The sequence below is a fragment of the Myotis daubentonii genome, chromosome 15 (genome assembly GCF_963259705.1).
Source record: "Myotis daubentonii chromosome 15, mMyoDau2.1, whole genome shotgun sequence".
In the NCBI taxonomy this organism is placed as follows: domain Eukaryota; kingdom Metazoa; phylum Chordata; class Mammalia; order Chiroptera; family Vespertilionidae; genus Myotis; species Myotis daubentonii.
This window is the reverse complement of record NC_081854.1, coordinates 12,811,106-12,836,146: the sequence shown is the minus strand read 5'-3', so window position 1 is coordinate 12,836,146 and position 25,041 is coordinate 12,811,106. Positions and strand designations below refer to the sequence as shown.

Sequence of the window (25,041 nt, the reverse complement as noted above, 5' to 3'; positions counted from 1 at the left end):
AGGGAATCTTAGGAAATAGATCCCAGCCTTTATGTCCTGGCCCCAGAGCATCAGAGGAAATGTAGTCCTATCCTTGTTCTTCACTGCAGTGCATCAAGGGGGGCCTGGCAGGCAGGTCATCCCCCATACATCTCCTGTCTCAGAGCCGCAGGAAACGAGTCATGCCCACGTAGAACAACAAAGTAGTCTTGACCTTTGGCGTTTGGGAGAAGAGACGGGAAGGTTAGTGCTGAGGTGGGTGAGTGAGAAGTTTGCATTTGGAGCCCAGAAATCGATGTGGAGGTGACTTGGGGTGGAAGCCCCACGGGACTGCTCCCAAGCGGAGGCCTTGACCACCTGGGTCCTACCATGTGACCCCTACTTCCAGGAGCCTGAGGAAGGGTGCCCCCCATGCATCTTTGAAAGGTGGATGCGCTCAGCCGATGTGGCTCAGGGGTTGGAGGTCCCAGGTTCGATTCCCAGTCAGGGCACCAGCCTAGGTTTTGGGCTCAATCCCCAGTAGGGGGCGTGTAGGAGGCAGCAGATCAATGACTCTCATCATTGATGTTTCTATCTCTCCCTCCCTCTCTGAAATCAATAAAAATATATTTTAAAAAGAAAGAAAGAAAGAAAGATAGATAGATAGATAGATAGATATATGCTATGGAGAAGGGCAGGTCTGACCCTGTTCATTGGTATAAAAATCTTTATATAAAGTATAAAATATTAAATAAAACAAATATTAATTAATAATAACAACAATGGGGCAACAATATTAGTAATCACAAGAACTCCTGCTGGCCCGCAGCCTTTCTCTAGCTTTTCTCCTCCATTTCTCATAATTCTGTGAGTCGGGTGTTTTCACAGCTGGGAACACTGAGGCCCAGAGGAGGCAGCACACTGGCCTGAGGTCACACAGCGAGTTGGCAGGCCTGGGAGCTGCGGGAAGGGCGGAGGGGTCCCCTGGATCCAGCCAGGGCAGGGGGAGTGTGGGGGTCAGGTCCAGAGGAGAGTGCCTCCCCAAAGGCGTGCAGTCACAAGTAGAGTGATGGTGAGGCTGAGGTGGGCAGGGCCGGGCCGGGGGGCGCCCCCCCGGCGGGACTGGGCGTCTCGGTTGGGGTGATTACAGCCGTTTCCTGTGCAGCAGGAGACGTTGGGATCCGTCAGTTTGAAGCCTTCAGCCACATGGAGGCCTTGGCACCAGGAGGCCGTGGCACAGCCTCGGACCGTGTAGCTCGGGTGCCCCGGCCCTGAGGAGAGAGAAGACTGTGTGACGCCCAGCTCTCGGGCCTGCGCTCCCTCGGGGGACGAGCCACCTTGTGGTGGACACCACCAGAGAGTGCAGAGGCTCTGAGCGCGGCGCGGGGGGTCTGTGACGTTAAACACATCCTCAGGATAATGCCAAGGCTTCATTTGGCTTTTTCCGCTCCCGTGGGCGTAATTGTTATTTTAAAATAAATTAATAAGCACATCTTATAAAAATTTCTCTTTTGCCGAAACCGGTTTGGCTCAGTGGATAGAGCGTCAGCCTGCGGACTGAAGGGTCCCAGGTTCGATTCTGGTCAAGGGCATGTACCTGGGTTGCGGGCACATCCCCAGTAGGAGATGTGCAGGAGGCGGCTGATCGATGTTTCTCTCTCATCGATGTTTCTAGCTCTCTATCTCTCTCCCTTCCTCTCTGTAAAAAATCAATAAAATATATTTTTTAAAAAATTTCTCTTTTGATTTATAATGCAGTTAATATCTGATAGATATAACTGAGGGAACGATACTTTTTAGGAGCGTGAAGGAATCTTGAGACCAAAATGTCTGGGAATTACTGGAACAGAGACCTTTCCAGGATGTCACAGGATGGGAGCCCGGGATGTCCATAGGAAGTCCCATCACATGCCTGGGTTTTGGGCTCGATCCCCAGTAGGGGGCGTGTAGGAGGCAGCCAATCATGGTTCTCCCTCATCATTGCTGTTTCTATCTCTCTCTCTCCTTCTCCCTCCCTCTCTGAACTCAATAAAAATATATTTGGTCCACATTCCCGACTGGGCAAGTCCCAGTTCCTTACTGCAACCTGTACCCTGCAGCAGGAAACCCCATAGGAAGACCCACCTCCACCAATCCAGCCGGACTGGAAGGTGACCTCTTACACATCCCCCTCCAGCTCCCAAAGGGCCTCACCGTTAGCGCCTGTGGCCTCCAGGCACTGGTTCATGGGGCCGCGGCAGGCGGTGAGGGAGGCCTCCTCGGAGGAACATCCGTGCGTGCCGTTCCCCTGACAGCTGTAGCACTGGAGGCCATTCAGCGGCAGCTTTTCAAGCTCCGTGACTTGGGAGAAGACGAGAGGAAGGTCATTAAAACAGGGTTAGGGTAAAGGGAGAGGTGTCCTCCTGCACGGACCCCCAGCTCTCAGCCTGAGGCGGCACGGCGCCCCCTTGTGGCAGACATTGGAACCGCACTCTCTTTTGGGGGCTCTCTGGGGCCTGTGGGAGAAACCCCAACTCTCAGGACCCCGCCCTGAGCCCTGTCTGACCAGGTTCTGGGTAAGCATCTGGGTAAGATCGAACAGTCCCTACTCTCACAGAACTCAGAGTTTACAGTGACCCTGTCCACGCGGTAGTCACTAGCCACACACGGTTGCATCTACATTGATTGGAATGAACGAGCAATGATGAAATAAAATTCAAAATTCAGTTCCCATGTCCAGTGCTGCATGGCCATTTGTGGTAGTGGCGACCATATGCAGGAAAGGACACCCCGTCGCTGTGGAAAGTTCTGCCGGAGTGACAGGATGGGCTGAGAGTATATGGAAGGGGAGGGGCAGGAACCTTTCACTGAGGATGATACTTTAAAGCTGAGACCCCAGTGAGAACTAGCCAGTCAGGCGAACTCCTCAGGGAGACCTGTTCCCAGCGGAGGGCACTGCGTGTGCAAAGGCCCTGAGGCAGGGCGGCGTTTGGCAGTTGCAGGACTAAATAAAGACCAGGAGGCAGTGTGTGTGTGTGTGTGTGTGTGTGTGTGTGTGTGTGTGTGTGTGGTGATGCATTACATAGGGCATAGCATGGCCTTTGGTTTTATCCTCAGAGCAAGGGGACGTTCAAGTGCTCGAGGAAGGAGAGCAACAAGACTTCATTTACATTAAAAAAAATCTCTCTTGCAGCTGTGCTGAACACTGGGGACCAGAGAGGAGGTTACTGCAACAATCTAAGCGAGAGGTCACAGTGGCTTAAACCAGGGTGGTGAGCAGTGGAAGGACTCCAGAGGATGTAGACAGCGTCCCCTGTGGGTCTTGGCGAAGGTTGGACAGACTCATTGGATTCCCACAAAACCCTTCTTTGAGGAAGGACTTGCTATGTCTGCCTTCCAGAGGCAGAAACAGAGACCCAGAGAGGAGGTCTGTGCCCACAAGAGAGCGGCCATGTCCTTGAGTGGCCCTCCCTCCCAGATCCCAGATCCCAGCTCCACGCTGGCCCCTCCCCTTACCTGGGCCCCCATTGCACTTGGTGGTGTTGCAGCACCGCAGGAAGTGGAAGGTGTGGTTGTTGTGAAAGCCGGTGGGGCCTGGGCAGCCGGGGAGGTTGCCACAGCCTCGGGAGTGGCGCTCATCTCCGGGGCTCCCTGCGGGGCAGGGGAGAGGGCGGATGGTTGATGAAGGCCTGAGCCTGGCTTGGCCCACCCAGCAGCCGTCTGTCCATTCTCCGCTCCACCCTTCAGTACAGGGCCCTCATTTCCTCTGGGGCCAAAGACACGTTTTCCAGTCTCAGGATCTATAGTCATGGGGCTAAGTTCTGGCTAATGTGATATAAGTAGAAAGGTTTATGGGATTCCCAGAAAAAAGAACGCTTACAAAATGAGAGGTGCCCCTTTTTGCCCCTTCTTTTCACCTCCCTTGTTTTTTGTGTATTTTTTAAAAAATCCTCACCCGGAGCCCTAGCTGGTTTGGCTCAGTGGATAGAGCCTCGGTTTACAGACTGAAGGGTCCCGGGTTCGATTCCAGTCAAGGGCATATGCCCGGGCTGTGTGCTCGATCCCCAGTAGGGGGCGTGCAGGAGGCAGCCGATCAATGATTCTCTCATCACTGATGTTTCTATCTCTCTCTTCCTCTCCCTTCTTCTCTGAAATTAATAAAAATTTTTTTTTTTAAAAATCCTCACCTGGAGACATGCTTAGAGAGAGGAAGGGAGAGAGAGAAACATTGATGTGAGAGAGAAATCTTGACCGGATATGCTCCCCGACTGGGCATCAAACTCACAACCCATGTATGTGCCCTGACCGGGAATCGAACTGGCAACCTTTCGGTGCATGGGACAGTGCTCAGCCGACTGAGCCGCTCCTGCAGGGCTCCCCTCCCTCTTCCTGGAACTTGGACACGAGGCCTGGGACTCCGGCAGCGGCTGTGGACCGTGAGGCAATCTTGAGAATGGCAGCGATATGTCAGAGACGAGAAAGCGTCTGGGTTCCTGGTGACTGAACTACCTTTGTGGCCCGGACGTCCCATCACTGGACTTCTGTGTGTGGGAGGACTAACTTCCTACCTGGCTTCACTCCCTGCGACCTGGGGATTGAAGTACAGCCTTGCAAGGGGCCAAGCAGGGAGGAGGAGCTGCTGGCAGGCTGGGGCTCACCTGCCGGGTCCTGGTGGGTCACCACCTCCAGGCACTGTTCACTAGGGTTGCGGCACTGGAGGCTCTTGTCCCGGCCCCGCTCACAGCTCAGGTCCGAAGAGGCACAGGAAACACATTCGAGGTAGCGGCTTCGGGGAAAGGTGGGGGCCCGGCCTGCGTGGGGAGGAGCAGGAGGGTGAGTCCGTGGGGAGAGTCCTGGAGAGCCAGCTCCCTTGAAGACTCACCTCAGCATCAATCCCTCCTTATCCCACTCCAGCCAGTCGGCAAACCCTGTCCATTCTGAGTCTTTTCTGGAACCCATTCCCCCCTTTCCAGTCCCACGACCAGGTCCAGCTCAGACCTCCTTCAGGACCAGTCCCTCCCTGGCCTCCCGGTGCCCATTGTTGCCACTCCAGCCCCAGCCCCGGTGCCTCCCCTCATGGCCCTAGAAGGATGTTTCTAATATTCTGACCCTGTCTCTCCTCTGCTCAAAACCCCTCCATGGCTCCCTGGTGCCCTCAGCATAAAATCCACGATTCTCAGCGTGGCATTCAAGGCCCATCAGAGACGGGGCCCTGCCTACCTCTCCTGCCTCATCTCCCTCACTAGTCCCTCATACTCTACTCCTCACCGCTTCCCGCAGTCCCCAAATATACACCCAACACATGCAGCCCTTGCATCTACTGTGCCCTTGCTCTCGACTTTCCGTATATCCTACTCATTCTTCAGGAATCGTCTTCTCCGATTTCACCTTCCCCAAGAAGCACCCCCTGACCTTTTAGGCTGGATCAGTTGCCTCTCTGCCCCGCCACCCTCCCCCCACAATCCCAGCCCTGCTCACTGGGGTCATCCCTGTCTGGGGACAGGCTTATTTCCCTCAGTGGACTCTCAGCCCAGGAGAGTAGGTAGGGCCAAGGCTGTCTTTGTCATGACTGTGTCCCAATACCACCCAGCAGAGGCCCGGGGCCAGAGAAGATACTGAATAAATATTTATTGAATGAATGAATGAGTAAATGAACAATTATTTAAAACTCTTCTCTTGCTCCCTGTGGTAGCCAGTCTCCAAGACAGCCCCCAGTAATCCCTACTTTCTGGCATTTATGCCCTTGTGTAGTCCTTTCCCATAAGTAGGGCTGCCCTGCCTGGTATGGCTTGTTGGTTGGGCATCTTCCTGAGCACCAGGAGGCTCCTGGTTAAAGGACTGGTCAAGGGCACACGCCTGGGTGGCAGCTCGATTCCCCCATGGGAAGCATCCTGCGGAAGGCAGCCTATCGATATTTCTCTCTCCCTCTCCCTTTCTCTCTCTCTCAAAGTCAATAAACTTAAAAAAATAAATAAAAATAGCCCTAGCCTGTTTGGCTCAGTGGATAGAGCGTCGGCCTGTGAACTGAAAGGTCCCAGGTTCGATTCCGGTCAAGGGCACATGCCCGGGTTGCGGGCTCGATCCCCAGTGGGGGACTTGCAGGAGGCAGCCGATCCATGATCCTCTCTCATCATGGATGTTTCTATCTCTCTCTTCCTCTTCCTTCCTCTCTGAAACCAATATAAATATATTTAAAAAAATAAAATAAAATAAAATATAAAAGAAAAAGAATAGGGATGACCCGTGTAACCAAAAGGATACCGTGTAAATGATGGTGTGTAATTTCTGGGCTACCTTGGAAAAGACATTGCAACTTCCCCCAGCTCTGTCTGATCACTGGCTCCGGGGGAAGCCAGCTGCCATGTTGTAAGGACACTCAAGCAGCCCCGTGGGTCTCCTGTGGGGACTCTTTTCTAAGTGTGGGTGATCCTCAGGGTTGTCTTAGGCCCTTTGCATTTCCCACGGTGCCACTCTCTCCCATGGGGATGTTACCTATTGATGTGGCTTCATTTCCACCCACCTGCTGGGCACTCAAACATCTCTCTCCAGGCCAGACATCTCTCTGACCTCCACACCTATATACCCACTGCACCCTGGAGGCCGCCTGGCTATCCCTCAAACACCCGAATCTCTACGCGCCCCGAATGGAACTCTCCGTCTTCTCCCCAGGCCTGCTCTTTCTCCTGAATTCCATGTCTCCGAGGCGGCCCCATCCAGTCCTCCGGGCAGAGACCTGGCAGACTCTTGATCCTCCACATCTAGGTATCAACGTGGACATTCTGCTGATCTGTTTTCTAGATCTTTAGTCCTTTTGCTCTGCTATTTCTGGTCTCTATTACGCATATCTACCGAGTTCTTAATTTCAGTCACTGTTCTATATTTACTGTTTGACTCTCTTACATTTTTAAAAAATTTATCTTAGTCATTTCAGAGAGGAAGGGGGAGAGAGAGAGAGAGAAACATCAATGATGAGAGAGACTCATTGATCGGCTGCCTCCTGCACACCCCCTATTGGGGATTGAGCCTGCAACCTGGGCAAGTGCCCTTGACTGGAATCGAACCCAGGACCCTTCAATCAGGAGGACGACACTCTATCCACTGAGCCAAACTATAAACTATTTGGGACTCTTTTACATTTTGTTTGTTTGTTAATCCTCAGGATATTTTTCCATTGATTTTTACTGAGAGTGGAAGGGAGGGAGAGAGACAGAGAGAGAGAGCAAAACATTGATGTGAGAGACACACTGATTGGTTGCCTCCCGCATGTGCCCTGACCGGAGCCGGGACCGAGCCTGCAGCGGAGGTATGTGCCCTTGACCGGAATCTAACCTGAGACCCTTAATTTAGTCTGCGGGCCGATGCTCTATCTACTGAGCCAAACCAGCTCAGATTTCTGCTAAAACTTATCCTTTCCTCTATTTTCTTCAATATATTGACCATAGCTATTGTAAAGTTCCACGTGCAATAACTCCAATATCTGAATAATTACGCTTCTGTTTCTATTGTGGGATTTTCCTCTTGGGTTCCATTGGTCCTTTTTATTTTCTTCAAGCTACCTCGTTAAGTGTTGATTAGATGCCAGACACTATAGACGAACATTTGTAAAGGCTTAAAATGATGTATCTTCTTCCAAAGAGGGCCGGGCTTTCTTCCTGCTGCTGATGGGAAGTACGTTTTTTGGGGGGGCCGGTCTATTTCAGTTTTGCCCCTACTCCTAGGGTGTGGTCTCAGAGAAAAGCCGGAGATGGTTACCAAGGCCTTTCTTGCCAACTTGGCAGCTTGGGTCTGCCCAGCATCCTCTGCCTGCTGGAACCCTTGCTCAGTTCTGTAGCTGCCTGGTACTACTTCCTGCTGAGTTCCTTGGAGTCTCACCTTATGCCTGCACAGCCTGCCAATGACTGAGGAAGTCACCGGCACATTTCCCGATTCCCTTCTCTGGCTTTTCCCTCTCATTTTCTAGACACGGACAGCCCCAGACTCCACCTCTGTCTTCTTGGCCCAGCGAGGACCTCTCTCTGGTTTCTGCTTCTGCTTCTCCCCCACAGGTGCCCTTTGGGAAGTGCACTCCAGGAAAAGCCCAGCTTGTCTGAGGGACTCAACGTCTGCGCTTCCCTATTTCAAAGACTGTAGCACCTCAGCTTCGTTTCCACATCTGCTGCCCGTCAGTGACTTCAAATAACTGTTTATAATCCGTCCAGTTTTCACAGCTGTCATTGGCAGGGGGTTTGTCTGATACAATCGACTCCATCGTGACCAGAACTACAAAACCATGGCCATGTCTAACCTGGCACTAACCCTTGGTCATCGACTGGTAAATAGCCCCAGAGTCCACCCACTTCTCCCCAGCTGCAGGGCTGACACTCTAATGCAGCCACCTTCATCGTCACCTGGACAACCTCACCCACCCAAGTTGGCCTCCCCTTCCCCATCTTCCCTCCACCACCGCATCCCTCCATCATGACCTCCCCCCATTCCCAGGGTGAAGTCTCTATTCCTCACCACAGCCTGACCCCCGTGTAATATAATGCACCATGCCTCTCGCCCCATGTTACCCTTTCCTCCAGCCATACTCCTTCCACCCACCGCCGGGCCTTTGTATCTGTTGCTCCCTTTGCCTGGAAAACCCTTTCCACTGTCTTTTTATTTTTTAGGGTTTTATTTATTTACTTACTTATTTATTATTTTTATTGATTTCAGAGAGGAGGGAAGAGAGGAGAGAGAGAGATAGAAACATCAACGATGAGAGAGAATCATTGATTGGCTGCCTCCTGCACGCCCCCTGCTGGGGATCAACCCCACAATCAGGGCATGTGACTTTGACCGGAACTGAACCTGGGACCCATCAGTCCCCAGGTTGTAGCTCTATTCTGAGCCAAACCAGCTAGGGCTCCACTGTCTTTTTAACAGTCTCACTCCTATCATCCCTCCAGATCCAGCTTAGCTGTTGCTTCCTGCAGGAAACCTTCCCTGACCTGGTCAACTGTCCCCTCCAGGGCCCCACAGCCCCTCCCCTTCATGTAGCCCAGCCCTGCCCTCTCTGGCCTCTGTTCCCCCAGCTCAGCCCTGACCGTTCTGGGCTGTGCTTCCCCACGACACAGTCTGTTTCTCCTGTTACGGTTCTCATCCTCTGCTTGTGCCTCCCCCTCCCAGCTCTGATCACTCAGGGCGGTCACTGTCTGGCGATGGGTCTCCCCGGCCTCTAGACTGTGAGCTCCGTGGGACCAGGGCCTGAGGCTGCCTGGGTCACAGCTGTGCCCAGTGTCACTTACATACAGGATGTGGTTTAACCAGCTATCTAGTCACCACCGCAGGGTAAGATGGCATTAGAAATGGGGCAGATAGGGGCATGTCAGTTTTTAAATTACTTAATTGACAGCTGTTGCTCCAAGCTCTCTGGTGGACCCCTGACCACCTCAACCCTTTCTTTAGAATCCTCATGTCCTCAAGATCCACCAGCTAACGGAGCAACATCAGACCCAGCAGGGGGCCTCCAGGGGCCTCTTCCAATTGATCAATGCCTTCAGCACTGATCGATACTATTAAGTATTTTGAATATTATCTCTCATTAGAAGCATTACTTGGACCCAATTATTAGTGTTTTCCTTAGACATATCTAACCACAGAGGAAGCTGGCGTCATCTCTCGCATCACTTCCTTGAAAATGAGCATCTGATTCCGTTCCCACCAACAGATAAAAGCTTGAGGTCAGGATGGATGAAGAGCAAGAAAAACCCAGTACAGCCCGGACAGTGTGGCTCAGTGGTTGAGTGTTGACCCACGAACCAGGAGGTCATGGATTAATTCCCGGTCAAGGGCACATGCCCGGGTTGTAGGCTGGATCCCCAGTGTGGGGAGTGCAGGAGACAGCCGATCACTGATTCTCTCTCATCATCGATGTTTCTATCCCTTTCTCCCTCTCTCCCCCTCTCTATGAAATCAATAAAAAACTATTTTTAAAAAAGAAAATTTGCCGAAACCGGTTTGGCTCAGTGGATAGAGCGTCGGCCTGCGGACTGAAAGGTCCCGGGTTCGATTCCGGTCAAGGGCATGTACCTGGGTTGCGGGCACATCCCCAGTAGGAGATGTGCAAGAGGCAGCTAATCGATGTTTCTCTCTCATCGATGTTACTAACTCTCTATCTCTCTCTCTCTTCCTCTCTGTAAAAAAATCAATAAAATATATAAAAAAAAAAAAAAGAAAATTTACAAATACAGTCTCTCTGCCTACTGACGGCATTGTGACTGGACTGGCCTTAATCAATTTCCTTCCTCGTTAGGGCCAGAAAAAGGAATCTCTCTCTGACCTCCATTCCTTCCCCATCCTTTCTCTCCTGTGGAAGGAAATGTGGGGAACTGGAATCTTTCTAAGTCTTTTCTGTAAACTGACCAGAGCCTGAAGCCACGGAACTCAACACAAGTTTCCTCACATCCTTTCCACTGCGACAGTCAAGGAGTGTCTATTCTAGGGAACTTTCTGAGCCCACTGCGGCCTGTGACCCTCTCCTCTTTGACTTCCCTTAAGAATTTTGAGCCTCTGGTATCTCTGGTCTTTGTATCCCTGTCCCTTATGATCTATTGCCCGAACCATCTCCTGTCCCATGGAAAAGGTTAGATGACAAATCTTCAGTGCGATACCTCATCTACCTCTTGAGTGTATGTGAGTGTAGCCTTGGAAGAGTAGGTGTCGCATCTTATACTTCAACAACCATAAAAACAAACATGGGCGGGGGGGGGAGATCAATCGGGGAAAAGGAGACATATGTAATACTTTAAACCAGCGGTTTTCAACCTGTGGGTCGCGACCCCTTTGGCGGTCCAACGACCCTTTCACAGGGGTCGCCTAAGACCATCCTGCATATCAGATATTGACATGACGATCTGTAACAGTAGCAACATTACAGTGATGAAGTAGCAACGAAAATAATTTTATGGTTGGGGGTCACCACAACATGAGGAACTGTATTTAAAGGGCCAGAAGGTTGAGAACCACTGCTTTAAACAATAAAAAACAAAAAACCCACAGACACGTATGGGATGGGGCAGAGTTAGGGAAGGGGATGAGTTTGTGGGTGGGACTGGTAACAGTGTGAGATGAGATGGGCTTGATTCAGGAATGGGGTTAGAGATGTGTTTGGAACAGGGATGAATTTGAGTGGGAGGGTGTTAGAGGTAAAGTGAATTTGGAGATGAGGCTGGAGGTGAGGTTGAGTTGGGGTTGGTCTTGGGGTAAGGCATGGAGTTGGGGTTGGGTGGCATAGGACTGAGGGTAGGATCGGGATGACTCTGGGGTTAAGTTGGAGATCGTTTGGGGTTGGGCATGGCAAGGGCTGTCATACTCACCAGGGTTGGGCCGGTTGCACAAATCAAACCCACACACGGCCTCTGTCAGAGTGATGATCTGCATGCCTATCCGATAGCTCATGGTCCTATTGGTCTTCTCGGGATGGGCACAGTCTGTCTCCACCACCTCCAGCTCTTCCCCTTCTGTGAGGAGTGTATCTTTGTTACCCCGGAGGCTCCTCTGGGCTCAACCAGCCTCTAACACTCCTGGTCTTAAGGTAACCACGCCTGTGGCCGATCCTCAGGCCTCTATTCTGATTTGGGTCCAACCCTGTCTTTTCTAGAGTCATCCCCCCTCCCCCCCCTCACAGGGACCCTACTTTCTCAGTGACAACACTGAGACCTTCTAGCTCCATCTCCCTCTCCCTCCCCACTTAGTCATCAGCAGGGTGATGCCTCGAATATGAAGTTTTAAAGGAAAATGCTTTAAGCTTACCCCAAAAGTATAAGACAATGATATAATAACTACTGTGCATTCATCATCCAACTTTATAAAATATTAAGCACTTCGTTACATTTAGTGCAGATATTTTTAAAATAAACTAACCTTAAAAGATACAGGGAAAGCCTTCGGTACCCCACCCCCCTCACCCCACCCCGCCCTATCACATTCCCCTGTCCAGAGCCACTGGTGTAGGTAATTCTTACACTGTTGCTTCACATATTTCACACTTTATATTTAAGGGTATCATACTCTGCCACATGCTTTTTTTTTTCCTGTCCACCTTATATTTTTTAGGTGTATCCATGTTAATACCCCCAGTTCTGGTTTCTTCTTTAAACTGGGTGGTATTTCATTATGTGATTACATCATAATTTTCTCCTCTGCTGCCAAGTGACTTCAGGGTGTTTCCAGTTTTCCCTATCGCAAACATCACTGCTAAGAACATTCTTGCACATGTGTCCCTGGGCACATGCAGTCCCCGGGCAGATGCGGCCAAGGTTCTTCGTGTTTCTATGTTCCTAGGAGCTGAAATGCTGGCTGAAGGGCACTCTACTCCTCGGTCTACACTAGAGATTGCCAAATGGCTCCGTGAGGTGGAGCCCCCTGAAGGCGGGATCTGCAGCTCCACATGCCCATCGACCCCAGCATTGTCAGATTTTTAAATGTCTGCCAGTCTGGTGGGCGTGTAGCGGTCTCCTGGTCTTTCTGTTTGCATTTCCCTGATAGTTGGTGAGACAAGCCTCCTGGTCACGCGCATGCCCGGTGGCGCTGGAGTGGGGGCTTACCTTGCCATACGCTCAGGATCGTGGTCCTGCAGAGATCCTGGCCGGGCGCGCACTCTTGCACCTGGCAATGCCCGGTCCTCTCACACCGCATGCACCGCAGGCCCCAGGTGTCTGGGGGAGAGAGCGGGACCACAGGAGAGTTTATTACAGCTCGGCGCCAGGGTCCCCTCTCACTCCCTGATGTCCCGATACCAGGACCAAGTCTCCAAGCCCCGTGCGCTCAGGTTCGTGCGCCACGTTCTTCCAGCCCAGTGCACTCCTTGTCTCTCTCTCTCAATGTTCTATCTACGCACCCCTTTCCTAAGACTCTAATCCGCCCCCCCAAGTCCTTCCCTAACGTCTCCCCTCGCTAATTTCCTCTAGAAAGCTGTCTGCATGCGGGCCTTATCCTCAAAGCCCTATCTCCACTCTCAGTCCGTCCGGAAGCCAAGCTCTGCTCCCCCATCACGCCGACCCTAGGTCTACTCCGCCAGCTCTCCTAGGGCCATGCCATTTTCACCCGACTCAGGCGGACCTTTACGTTCTACCTCCGTCCCCCCTGCCCTGTACTCACTTTACCCGCACCGAGCTTCCCCAGGTTCTACCCCCTCCAAAGTCTGTTCCCAACATTCTCTCCTCTCATCAGTCCACTCTGAACTTCTAACCCCGCCCATCAGCCCTCCGAGATTCTTAATCTAACCCATCTACGCCTTGGCTCGCACAGTAGCCCCCAGCGGTTCAACCGCTCCCCGCCCGCTAGCTCCTCCCCCAGGTTCTCTCCCCGCCCACTACCTCCGCCCCAGGTTCTCTCCCCGCCCGCTAGCTCCTCCCCCAGGTTCTCTCCCCCCCGCTAGCTCCTCCCCTAGGTCCTCTCCCCGCCCCCTACCTCCGCCCCAGGTTCTCTCCCCGCCCGCTAGCTCCGCCCCCAGGTCCTCTCCCCGCCCACTAGCTCCGCCCCCAGGTCATCTCCCCGCCCACTAGCTCCGCCCCCAGGTCCTCTCCCTGCCCATTAGCTCCGCCCCCAGGTTCCCTCTCCGCCCAATAGCTCCGCCCCCACGTCCTCTCCCCGCCCACTAGCTCCGCCCCCAGGTCCTCTCCCCGCCCACTAGCTCCGCCCCGAGGTTATAGCTCCGCAGGCTAGCCCGGCTGCAAGACCTATTCTCCGCCCTCCAGACCTGACATATGCTCCCTGCCCGCCGCCCCCAAATTCGGAGTCCTCCAGTTATTACTCATTCAACGGTCGGGAGAGCTTTCCGGGTTATTCATTGACAAAATACTCCTCAACCCCAAACAGCCCCCCTCCCACCTCGCTCTGACTCAGTTCCTTCTCAATTTCCTCGAGGTTTGTCAACCCTTTCCCCTACATTTTCCGGGGAAAGCAGGTGAGAGGGTCCTCCAGAGACCAGCCCTAGGTCTCCAGCCTCCGCCGCCGTGACGCTCGGCCTGGACTCTGTGGACCTTGTGTTAAATGCTCTGTCCTCCCTATGTCGGGGGGAGAGGGGGTGGTGACAGAGTGGAGAGAGCAGTGGGATGACCCTGCGGGGATCAGACTCCCACTTATTCAAAAACTGGCTGTGTGACCTCGGACCGCTTACTTAACCTCCCTCTGCCTCAGTTTCCTTCTGTGTAGTAAAACAGAAGGAAATATAATCCCGCCCTCCCAGTTTGAAATTGCCAGTAAAGAGCGTAGAAGAGGACCTGGGAGCAAGAGCGCACTCCCTAAAAGGTGGCTGCTGCTAAATGCCTTCGCTCAACTAGTATTTCCCGAGCACATACATCCTGTGTGCTAGGCACTGTACCCTGTCGGGCTGCAGAGAGGAGAGCCATTATTTCAATGGAGGGGCTGTGGACTGAGCTCCCCTCCTCTCCCGTCCCTCCCTTCCCCGCCCTCACACTCAGTTCCCGGAGCGGGTGCTGGGCGCTGGCCCCTACCTGGAATGCAGGCTTGAACCAGCAGCAGCAGCAGCGGCGGCGTCAGCATTCCCCGGACGCCCATGGTAGGCAGCGGCTCGTGTACGTGGCCTCCCTGCACTTCTGAGCCTGGCCGCGGGAAGCAGACAGTTTTGTTAGCCCTGGGGCTCCTCCCACACGCTTGGCCAAAGAACAAGTCAGCTCTAGATGCGTGGGCGCCCCACCTCCCCCCATGTCACCCACCCCCTGCCAGGCTTCCTCTACCAGGGCGTGGCCTGTGGAGCAGGGGGCGGGCTCTGCTCTGACGCACGGGGCCAAGGCCACAGCTGTGTCCCAGGGTGCAAATTCCAGCCCCCCCACCCCACCCCTCTTCCTTCTCTGGGGTCTTGGGCAAGGAACCTCACCCCTCAGGTTAAAACTTGTCCCGATGGGGAATTCGTGGCTGATTATCAGATAATATTGGATTTTTGTTAGTTTTGTTAGGAGGGACAATGGCATTGTAGTTATGTGGGGAAATGTCTTACCATTTAGAGACGAATGTTGAAATATTTGGGCTTGAAATAATATGTCTCTAATTTGCTTTAAAATACTTCAGCCAAAAAGTATATAGTGCTGTTATGACAAGGTCTTTGTGGTTATGTGGGAAAGTTGTTCTTAATTTTTATAGCTCCCTGAAATATTTAGAGGTTAATGTCATTGATGTCTGCATCTACTTTAATATACTGTAGGGGGGGGGGGGGAAAGCCAAAGTATGCAGTGGTTCTCAACCTTCTGGCCCTTTAAATACAGTTCCTCATGTTGTGACCCAACCATAAAATTATTTTCGTTGCTACTTCATAACTGTCATGTTGTTACTGTTATGAATCGTCATGTAAATATCTGATATGCAGGATGGTCTTAGGCGACCCCTGAGAAAGGGTCGTTGGACCGCCAAAGGGGTCGCGACCCACAGGTTGAGAACCGCTGGATTAAGGTAACTTATATGTCATTCTGCTTCCTTTTCTGTGTGTTTGTAAAGATTCATACTACATCTTTTTAATTTATTGATTTTAGAGAGAGAGGAAGGGAGAAAGAGAGAAACATTAATTTTTGTTCCACTCATTTATGCATTCATTGGTTGATTCTTGTATGTGTCTTGACGGGAATCAGACCTGCAACCCTGCATATCAGGTAGCTCTAATCAACTGAGCTACCCGGCCAGGGCAATACATTTTTTTTTTTTTAAGTAAAATAAAATGCAAAAGATAAAATAGCCTCTCTGTGTTAGGATGCTTCTGACCAATCAGAGCAATCTACTGCAGATAAGATCTTTGAACAGCTGCTAACCCACTTGGAGGACTTGGCAAATTCCTTCAGTATTTACCAAGTGTCAGGCACTGGCCCAGGACTGCGGTCACAGCAGCAAACAAAGCAAAGTCCCTCCCTGCCCTCGGGGCGCTGGGGCGTAGACTTGTGTTATCTAATCTCTGGCTGTCTGGCAGTGGTAAATAAAACGGGGAGGGGCGGGGGGGGGGGGGGGGACAAGCCAGGTTGAAGAAGATGCCAAGGACAGGCGAGGTGTGGTCAGTTTCAGTGGGGTGATCCAGGAGGGCTTCCCTGAGCAGGTGGCATTTGAGCAGAGACTGAATGGGTGAGGGAAGAAGCGGGGCAACTGGTCTGGGAAGAGTTCCAGGGGGAGGAAAGAGCCAGTGCAAAAGCCGAGGTAGGTGCGTGCCTGAGGACCTGGCAGTGTAGCTGGAACAGGCGGGGGAAGGGAGAGTAACAGGCACTGAGTAAGTAGTAGCTACCGCTACCTCTCCCACTACACAGTGATGAAACTAGTGCTATTATTATTTTTTTGGTTAAGGGATTATAAATCTATTCGGCCATCTGGATACCAGGTGGGCTGAGCCCCCAAGTGGCGCCTGCCTATTGTTATTCTTATTCATTGAAGCCTTAAGCTGGTGATTTAAAGATGAGTAGAAAAGTCCCAAAGAAACCTTCTCCTCTAAGAGGCAGTATGGCCTAGTGACGAAGAGTGTGGGGCCCTGACCGGTGTGGCTCAGTGGATGGAGCGTCGGCCTGCAGACTGAAGGGTCCCGGGTTCGATTCCGGTCAAGGGCATGTACCTGGGTTGCGGGCACATCCCCGATAGGAGGTGTGCAGGAGGCGGCTGATCGATGTTTCTAACTCTCTATCCCTATCCCTTCCTCTCGGTAAAAAACCAATAAATTATATTAAAAAAAAAAAAAAGAGTGTGGGGACTCTGCCTGGCCAGTGTGGCTCAGTGGTTGAGCGTCAACCCATGAACCAGGAGGTCACAGTTCAGTTTGCAGTCAGGGCACATGCCCGGGTTGCAGGCTCAATCCCCAGTAGGGGGCGTGCATGAGGCAGCCAATCAACCATTCTCTCTTTTCACTGATTTTTTTAAAATATATTTTATTGATTTTTTACAGAGAGGAAGGGAGAGGGATAGAGAGTTAGAAACATCAATGAGAGAGAAACATCCATCAGCTGCCTCCTGGGTCCCTACTGGGGATGTGCCTGCAACCAAGGTACATGCCCTTGACCGGAATCGAACCTGGGACCCTTGAGTCTGCAGGCTGACGCTCTATCCACTGAGCCAAACCGGTTAGGGCTTCATTGATGTTTTAATTTCTCTCTCCCTCTCTCTTCCTCTCTCTGAAATCAATAAAAATGTATTTTTTTTAAAAAAAAGAGTGTGGGGGTTGGCACCAGACTGTGAGGGTTCAAATTCCAGCTAGGTACTCACTAGCTGTGTGCCCTGGGCAGGGTGCTTAACCGCCCTGTGCCTCCAGCTCCCTGTCTGGGAAGGCACGAGAACAGTGCCGCCCTCTCAGGGCTGGTGTGCTAGGCACATGAAAGAATGCGACCAAGGGGCTTGCCATGGCGCCTGGTGCATAGTAGGTGCTCAACAGGAAACTGTACCTGTCGTTAGTATTATTGCACCCAACTCCAGACTCTGGCCCTGGTTTCCCGTCTGTGAGGTGGGAAGGGAGGTGGAGACAGGCATGAATCTGACGCCAGGGCCGTCGTGCTGACCTCTCCCTCGCATGACTCCGTGGACCATCGATAGCCTCCTTCCTGAGCCTCCGTTTCCTCGGGTGGAACCTGGGGCCCCGCCTGGGTTTTGCCTGAAGAGTGAATGAGATATTAACGTGCATGAGGTGGGGAAATAGAAAGTTGGGGTGCTGGTCCAGGGGGGCTGGCTGGAGGTCCAGCTCAGCCGTTTGCTCCTGGGTGACCATGGGCAGGTGGCTTCAGTCCTCAGAGCCTTGCTTTTTCCGGCTGAGACATGGGTCTGGGGAGGGCGGGAGGCATCAGGTGTGAGTGTCACACGAAACTGTGTGGTCTGGGATTACACTTCCTGGGCCGGATGACCTCACCACTCTCTGACACAATTTCCTCTTTTATTTGAAGAACTGGGGAATTGTCTTGAACCCCACCCATCCCCTCCTCAGACTGCTCTGGTCTCCCCGAAATTCTGTCTGTTTCTCTTTTCCTGTGTCTCTCCGTCTCTGCCTTTTGCTATCTCTCTGTTTCTTCTTTTCCTTTGTCTCCGTCTCCGTAACTGACTCTCTCTCTTTCGGTGTCACTGTATCTGTTTTCTCTTTATGTTTCTCTGTCTCTCTCTGACTCGTTCTCTCTGTCTCTCCCTTAAGTGACACACACCAGTGAGGTCCAGGGATGAATTAGGGGAGGGGCAGGCAGGGGGCCAGGCTGTGCACAAGCCCAGAAAATCGGCAGGAATGTCCTTCCTCCTGTGACTCACCTGCGCCTCTCCCCATCCTGCCTGCCAGCTGGGTCCCGGGAGAGGCCCACGGGTTTCGGGGACTTCCCGGGCTGAGAAGAGGAGAGTCCCCTTCAGAGACAGGGAGGGAGAGAGACAGACACGCAGAGAGGGAGACAGTGAGAGAGACAGAGCTAGAGATGGGGTGGGGGGAGCGGAGAGAGAGGCCACAGACAGACTAACTCAGGGGAAATCAGAGAGAGAGAGATGACAAAACAGCAAATGAGAGACACGGACAGAGGCTGAAACAGAGACAGAGACAGATTGACAGAGGGAGTTAGAGAGAATAACACCAATTGTCTGCAAAGAGAGAAAAGGGGAGGCGCTGAGAGACAGGCACTGTGCACGCCGGGACCCCTCACCTCCTGCCTCCTGCCTGGGCTGATGCGGGGGGTCTGCTGTGGCCATTTCCTCCCCAGCTCCAGGCCTAGCTGGCAGCACCGGTGTCTCCTCTCAGCGCCTCGCTTTTTCTCTGCTAAAACTGGGGGGACAGAGAGGAATCACCCCAGGGAGTGAAAGAGCTGGGCACCCCCTGGAGTCCTCATCCTATTTCATGCTGAGGACACGGAGGCTTAGGGGGTGAGGTTAGCTGAATGGTGCCCTCGATGATATATATCCAGCTCCTAAGTGCTGGAACTTGTGAGTGTTACCTGATGTGAAAAAAGGGTCTTTTGTGCATGTGATTAAGTCAAGGATTATGTGTGTGTGTGTGTGTGTGTGTGTGTGTGTGTGTTAATCCTCACCCGAGGATATATTTCCATTAATTTTTAGAGAGAGTGGAAGGGAGGGGAGAGACAGTGATAGAGAGAAACATCGATGTGAGAGAGACACATCGGTTGGCTGCCTCCTGCACGTGCCCCGACTGGGGCTGGGGATCGAGCCTGCAATCGAGGTATTTGCCCTTGACTGGACTCGAACACAAGACCCTTCATTCTGAGGTCCGATGCTCTACCCATTGAGCCAAACCGGCCAGGCCTAAGTTAAGGATTTTATGACGGAGACATTATCCCGATGATCTGGGTGGGCCCTACATGTAATCACAAGTGTCCTTACAGGGGGAGGCAAGTGGACCTTCGACTGTGGACAGAAGCAGAGGAAAGCGGGTCAGAGAGAGGAGGTGCGCTGCTGCGGCTTTGAAGGTGGAGGAAGGGGTCAGAACAAAGGAATTTAAGGGGTGCAGCTCTCTGGGCTGGAAAAGGAAGGAGACCACTGCACCCCGAGGATCTCCCCGGGGAGTGCTGCCTGCTGATACCTTGATTTTGGCCCCTTAAGACTCATTAGAGCCCTAACCAGTTTGGCTCAGTGGTTAGAGCGTCAGCCTTCAGACTGAAAGGTCCCGGGTTTGATTCCGGTCAAGGGCATACCCCAGTAGGGTGTGTGCAGGAGGCAGCTGATCGATGTTTCTCTCTCATTGATGTTTCTAACTCTCTATCCCTCTCCCCTCCTCTCTGTAAAAAAATCAATAAAATATATTTTTAAAAAAGACTCATTAGAGAGTTCTGACCTTCAGTGCTCTAAGGCAGTGGTCGCCAACCGGTGGTCCGCGGACCGCTGGTGGTCCGTGAGGTCCGAAAGTTGGCGACCACTGCCTTAGAGAACACATTTCTATTGTTTAAAAGCCACTATGTCTGTGGTAATTTATGGCAACAAGTAGAAACTAACACAAGCTGTTAAGTCACTTGCCGAGGATGACTTGGAAGTATAAAGTCAGGACCACTTGGCCTGGCCGGTGTGGGCCAGGGGTTGAGCATCGACCTATGAACCAGGAGGTCATGGTTTGATTCCCAGTCAGGGTACATGCCCGGGTTGCGGGTTCGATCCCCAGGAGGCCTGCAGGAGGCAGCCCATCAATGATTCTCTCTCATCATTAATGTTTCTATCTCCCTCGCCCTTCCTCTCTGAAATCAATAAAAACATATTTAAAAAAATAAAATCAGGACGATTTGGACACAAGCAGTCTGGCACTACACCCATGCTCATAACTGCCAGCTGGGGGTTGCTGCTGGCGGCGAGTGGGGTGACAAGTACTGGGGGCTAGAAGCGCTCAGCCTCTTCCCACCCCTCCTCCACCAGCCTGCCTTGCCTCGCCTCTCTCTGGCTCATGGGCATGAGGTGACTTGGGGAGAAGAGGGATCCAGAGAAGAAAAACATTGCAGAGTCTGTGCAACGAAGAACAGTTTCCCTGCCTCTAGCTTTTTGCAGCTCAGGCTCCACCAGAGCAGAAATAATCATCGCAATTCAAGGGCTGATGTTACTAATATACAAAGAGCTCCTCTTAGGGGTTGAATTATGCTCCTTTGTGGAGAGGGAGAGAGAGAGAGAGAGAGAGAGAGAGAGAGAGAGAGAGAGAGAGAGAGAGAGTGTTAATTGAAGTCCTGGCCTCCAGTACTCAGAATGTGACCTTATTTAGAAATAGGGTTGTTGCCCACGTAGTTAGTTAAGATGAGCTCATAATGGGGTAGGGCGGACCCTCATCCAATGGGACTGGTGTCCTTTTTTTAAAAAAAATATATTTTTATTGATTTCAGAGAGGAAGGGAGAGGGAGCGAGAGATAGAAACATCGATGATGAGACAGAATCATGGATAGGCTGCCTCCTGCACGCCCCACACTGGGGATCGAGCCCACAACCTGGGCATGTGCCGTTGACTGGAATCGAACCTGGGACCCCTCAGTCCGCAGGCCGGCACTCCATCCACTGAGCCACACCAGCTAGGGAGACTAGTGTCCTTTATAGGAGACGACCCTGTGAAGACAGAGACATGGAAGAGGCCACGTGAAAAGCAGAGATTGAAAGCAGAGACTGGAGTTAGGCAGCTACAAGCCAAGGGACGCCAAAGCCTGCCGGCAAACCACCAGAGCCAGCCCGGGTCCTCAGAGAGAGCGCGGTCCTGCTGACACCTTGATTTCGGACTCCAGCTTCCGATTGCGAGACAATACATTTCTGTTGTTTTGAGCCACCCAGTTTGTGACACTGTTGCAGCAGCCTCACGCAACTCACACAGCTGCTGTGACTCAATAGAAAAATTAGCAAAGGACAGAAGAGGAAGGACACGGGACTCTTCTAAAAGCAGCACTGAAATCCCATGTGCAGCCTAGCCAGTTTGGCTCAGTGGATAGAGCGTGGACCTGCGGACTGAAGGGTCCCAGTTTCGATTCCGGTCAAGGGCACATGTCCGGGTTGTGGGCTCAATCCCCAGTAGGGGGCATGCAGGAGGCAGCCGATCAATGATTCTCTCATCATTGATGTTTCTATCTCTCTCTCCGTCTCCCTTCCTCTCTGAAATCAATAAAGAAATATATATATTTTAAAAGTAACTTTCTTTAATATATATATATATATATATATATATATATATATATCCTATCTAATAATAGAGAAACATGGTAATTTGCCGTACCTCTGCTACCCTTCCCATAGGCTAATCAGCAGCATATGCAAATTAACTGCCAACCAAGATGGCGGCCGGCAGCCAGGAAGCTTGAAGCGAACAGGAGGCTTGCTTGCTTCAGTGACGGAGGAAGCTAACATTCCCTGACTGCCTTGCCAGCCTCTGAGCTTGCAGTTTAAGAAACATTGTTACAAATATAGAAGCTAAACAAAACCCCAGAAACCTGCTTTCAGCCAGCCGGGCTTCAGCCAGCAGGACCGCAACATTGTTTCAATTATAGAACAAACGCAGATCCCTGCTTTCAGCCAGCCGGGATCTCAGAGCTGGAGTGAGCAGGACTGCAACAGTGTTACAACTATAGAACCCAAACAAACCAGATACATGCTTTCAGCAGCCGAGGCCTCAGAGCTGAAGCCAAGCCTCAGAGCTAAAGTTGGCCCAGAATTTAAAAAAAAGAAAAAGAAAAAAAGGACAGGTTGGGAGCTTCAGTCCCCCACCAGCCTGAAAACGGCCCTCAGCCCCTCACCCAGACTGGCCAGGCACCCCAGTGGGGACCCCCACCCTGATCCAGGACACCCTTCAGGGCAAACCAGCTGGCCCCCACCCATGCACCAGGCCTCTATCCTATATAGTAAAAGGGTAATATGCCTCCCAGCACCGGGATCAGCAGAGCTTCGAGGCCTCCTGGCCCCTGGAGCAGCATGACAGGGGGCAGCGACCAAACCCCCTGATCGCCCTGCGGCTCTGTGTGTGACAGGGAGCGGGGCCACAACCTCCCTATCCGCCCTGCTCTGTTCGTGACAGGGGAAGGCGCCCCAACCCCCTGATCAGCCCTGCTCTGTGCCTGATAGGAGGGAGCTCCCCAACCTCCTGATCGTCCTGCGGCTCTGTGTGTGACAGGGTGCGGCGCCCCAACCCCCCTCCCCTGCCAACGGGCCCTGCTCTGGGTGTGATGGAGTAGAGCCATAACCTCCCCATCGGCCCTGCCCTGAGTATGACAGTGGCGGTGCCCCAACCCCATGATCCGCCCTGCTCTGTGGGTGATAGAGGGCGGCGCCCCAACCCCCTGATCCGCCCTGCTCTGTGGGTGATAGAGGGCGGCGCCCCAACCCCCTGATCCGCCCTGCTCTGTGGGTGATAGAGGGCGGCGCCCCAACCCCCTGATCTGCCCTGCTCTGTGTGTGACAGGAGGCGGTGCCCCACTCCCCTATCGGCCCTACTCTGTGCATGACAGGGGGGAGCTCCCCAACCCCCTGATGGGCCCTGCTCTGTGCGTGAGAGGGGGGAGCTCCCCAACCCCCTGATGGGCCCTGCTCTGTGCGTGAGAGGGGGGAGCTCCTCAACCCCCTGATCAGCCCTGCTCTGTGCGTGACAGGGTACAGAGCCCCAACCCCCTTGATGGGCCCTGCTCTGTGCGTGACAGGGGGGAGCAGGCCTAAGCCAGCAGGTCGTTATCTCCCGAGGGGTCCCAGACTGCGAGAGGGCACAGGCCGGGCTGAGGGACCTCCCCCCCCCAGTGCACAAATTTTTGTGCACCGGGCCTCTAGTATATATATAATAAAATAAAATAAGATCCCATGTGCATCAGTGTAGCTCTTGCTGTGCTGTACCACCCCAGCCTTTAGGGACTTAAAAACAGCAAACATGCCTCCAGGTTCTGTGGGCTGGCTGGGCCCAGGATGGCCTCTGGTGGCCTCACTCAGAAGTCCTCAACTGGGCTGGCTGGCAAGCCCCAGCCTCAATCCGAATGTGTTCCTGTCCTGCAGGAGGCAGGCTCAAGCACACGGTGGCTAAGGCAGGTTCATGCACACGATGGCTAAAGGGTTCCCGGCAGCAAGATATGTGGAACAAAAGCTGCACATGTCCACGTCTGAGGCTCAGATGCATGCGACATCACTTCTGCTGCGTTCCATGGGTCAGAGCAAGTCCTGAGACCGGCTCAGAGTTGAGGAGGGGAAATAAACCCCATTTTTTGGAGGAAGGAGCCGCATAGAATTCATGGCCATTTTCATCCTCCCATGCCCCTTTCACCTACAGATTGGCAAAAAGGAAATAGTTTGATGATGCCCTGGCCAGGTGGCTCAGTCAGTAAGCATTGTCCCCTACACCAAAAGGTTTCAGGTTCGATCCCTGGGCGCGTGCAGGAGGCAATGATCGATGTCTCTCTCTCTCTCTCTCTCTCTCTCTCTCTCTCTCTCTCTTTCCCTTCCTCTCTCTAAAATCAATACAAACATATTCTTGGGTGAGGATTAAAACAAAAAACAAAACACAGTTTGATGGTACTCGGAGTCGGCCAGTCTGTGGGGAGACAGACACTCCCTTCACCGTTGGGTTGTCCGTTGGTACAACCCATGGAGGGTCGTTTCGCAACTGCTCTCATAATCTCAAATGTAGCAAAACCTTTGGATATAGCAAAACCACTTACCACTCGGGGGGCGGGGGGGTGCACCTATGAATTGCTATGAGCACAGAATTCTTCATTGCAACACAGAGTGTAATACTAAGTGGTGGGAAACTGGCTAACTGTACAAGAGGCCCATCTATCCACTGGAAAAAAGCAAGAGGAAATGATGCAACACTATGCAAACCAGGTTACATTACTGTCAAGTGAAAGCATCTAGGGGCACAGCAGTGGCTTGTGTGTAAAAGGGGGTGCACGTGCCCCTATTTGCTTATAGATGCAGCAAGCAAGGCCTCTGTGGTCCCCTTGCCTCCCGGTTTCCAATTAAGGGCAGGGAAACGTCCCTTGCCTGCCTCCCGTCCTTCACGCTCTTTACCCCGCAAGCCTCCTGTTTGTGCAGACCGCGGCCTGTTTACCAGCCGGAGTTATCAGCCAGCCTTTCAGGAGGCTGGGTTCTCCCAGTCACGGTAGCACCTGGAGCTGCTCCCTCCCCCCCAACTCCAGACTCCAGCTTGGGGGACCTGCTCTTCCTTCTTCCCACTCCTCCTGGACCCAGGGCTCACCTGGGAGGAGGTAGGCCTTCTCCCCAAACTTCTCCCTGTCACAGCCCCTCCCACCCCAGGAAAAGCCCCCCCAGGCTCTTATCTTCTCCCCTTAGGGTTGGCCCCTTCCAAAGCACACTCCTCGACTGTACACACTGACTGGGCCCCCGCCCTGGAGCCCGGGAAGCGTGACAGGCCTGGGCGTCACCTTGGCCTGGTCCTGCCACTCGCGAGGGATCTCTCCTCGGAGCCAGGGGAGGGGTCCGCCCCAGCTTGCAGTGCCCGCTGCTAGGCAGTGAGGATGCCACGGGGCACCTGTGTTCTCAGAGATCTACCACATCAGCTCACTGAATCCTCACAGCCCTCAGACGTGGGGCCCCCTACTCGCCCTGCTTGACAAATGGGGAAACCGAGGCTGCGGGTGCTGAAAGGCCTGCCCACGGCTGTCCAGCTTGAAGTGGCAGAGCCGGAACTTGAACCCAGGCCTTGTGGCTCCGGGTGGTTTGAAGCCTGAGCATCAT

At 52.8% G+C, this 25,041-nt stretch overlaps 1 protein-coding gene across 1 annotated transcript; it reads right to left on the bottom strand.

Annotated features, from left to right (window-relative positions):
• Positions 1–667: 667 nt before the first annotated feature.
• LOC132216781 (urokinase plasminogen activator surface receptor-like) lies at positions 668–14,565 on the bottom strand. The gene is given in 8 exon segments (XM_059666296.1): positions 668–1,070; positions 1,072–1,229; positions 2,152–2,298; positions 3,454–3,588; positions 4,596–4,748; positions 11,277–11,420; positions 12,507–12,617; positions 14,418–14,565. Coding segments are annotated over 8 exon segments (969 nt in total). The 5' UTR covers positions 14,482–14,565; the 3' UTR covers positions 668–1,013.
• Positions 14,566–25,041: the final 10,476 nt, after the last annotated feature.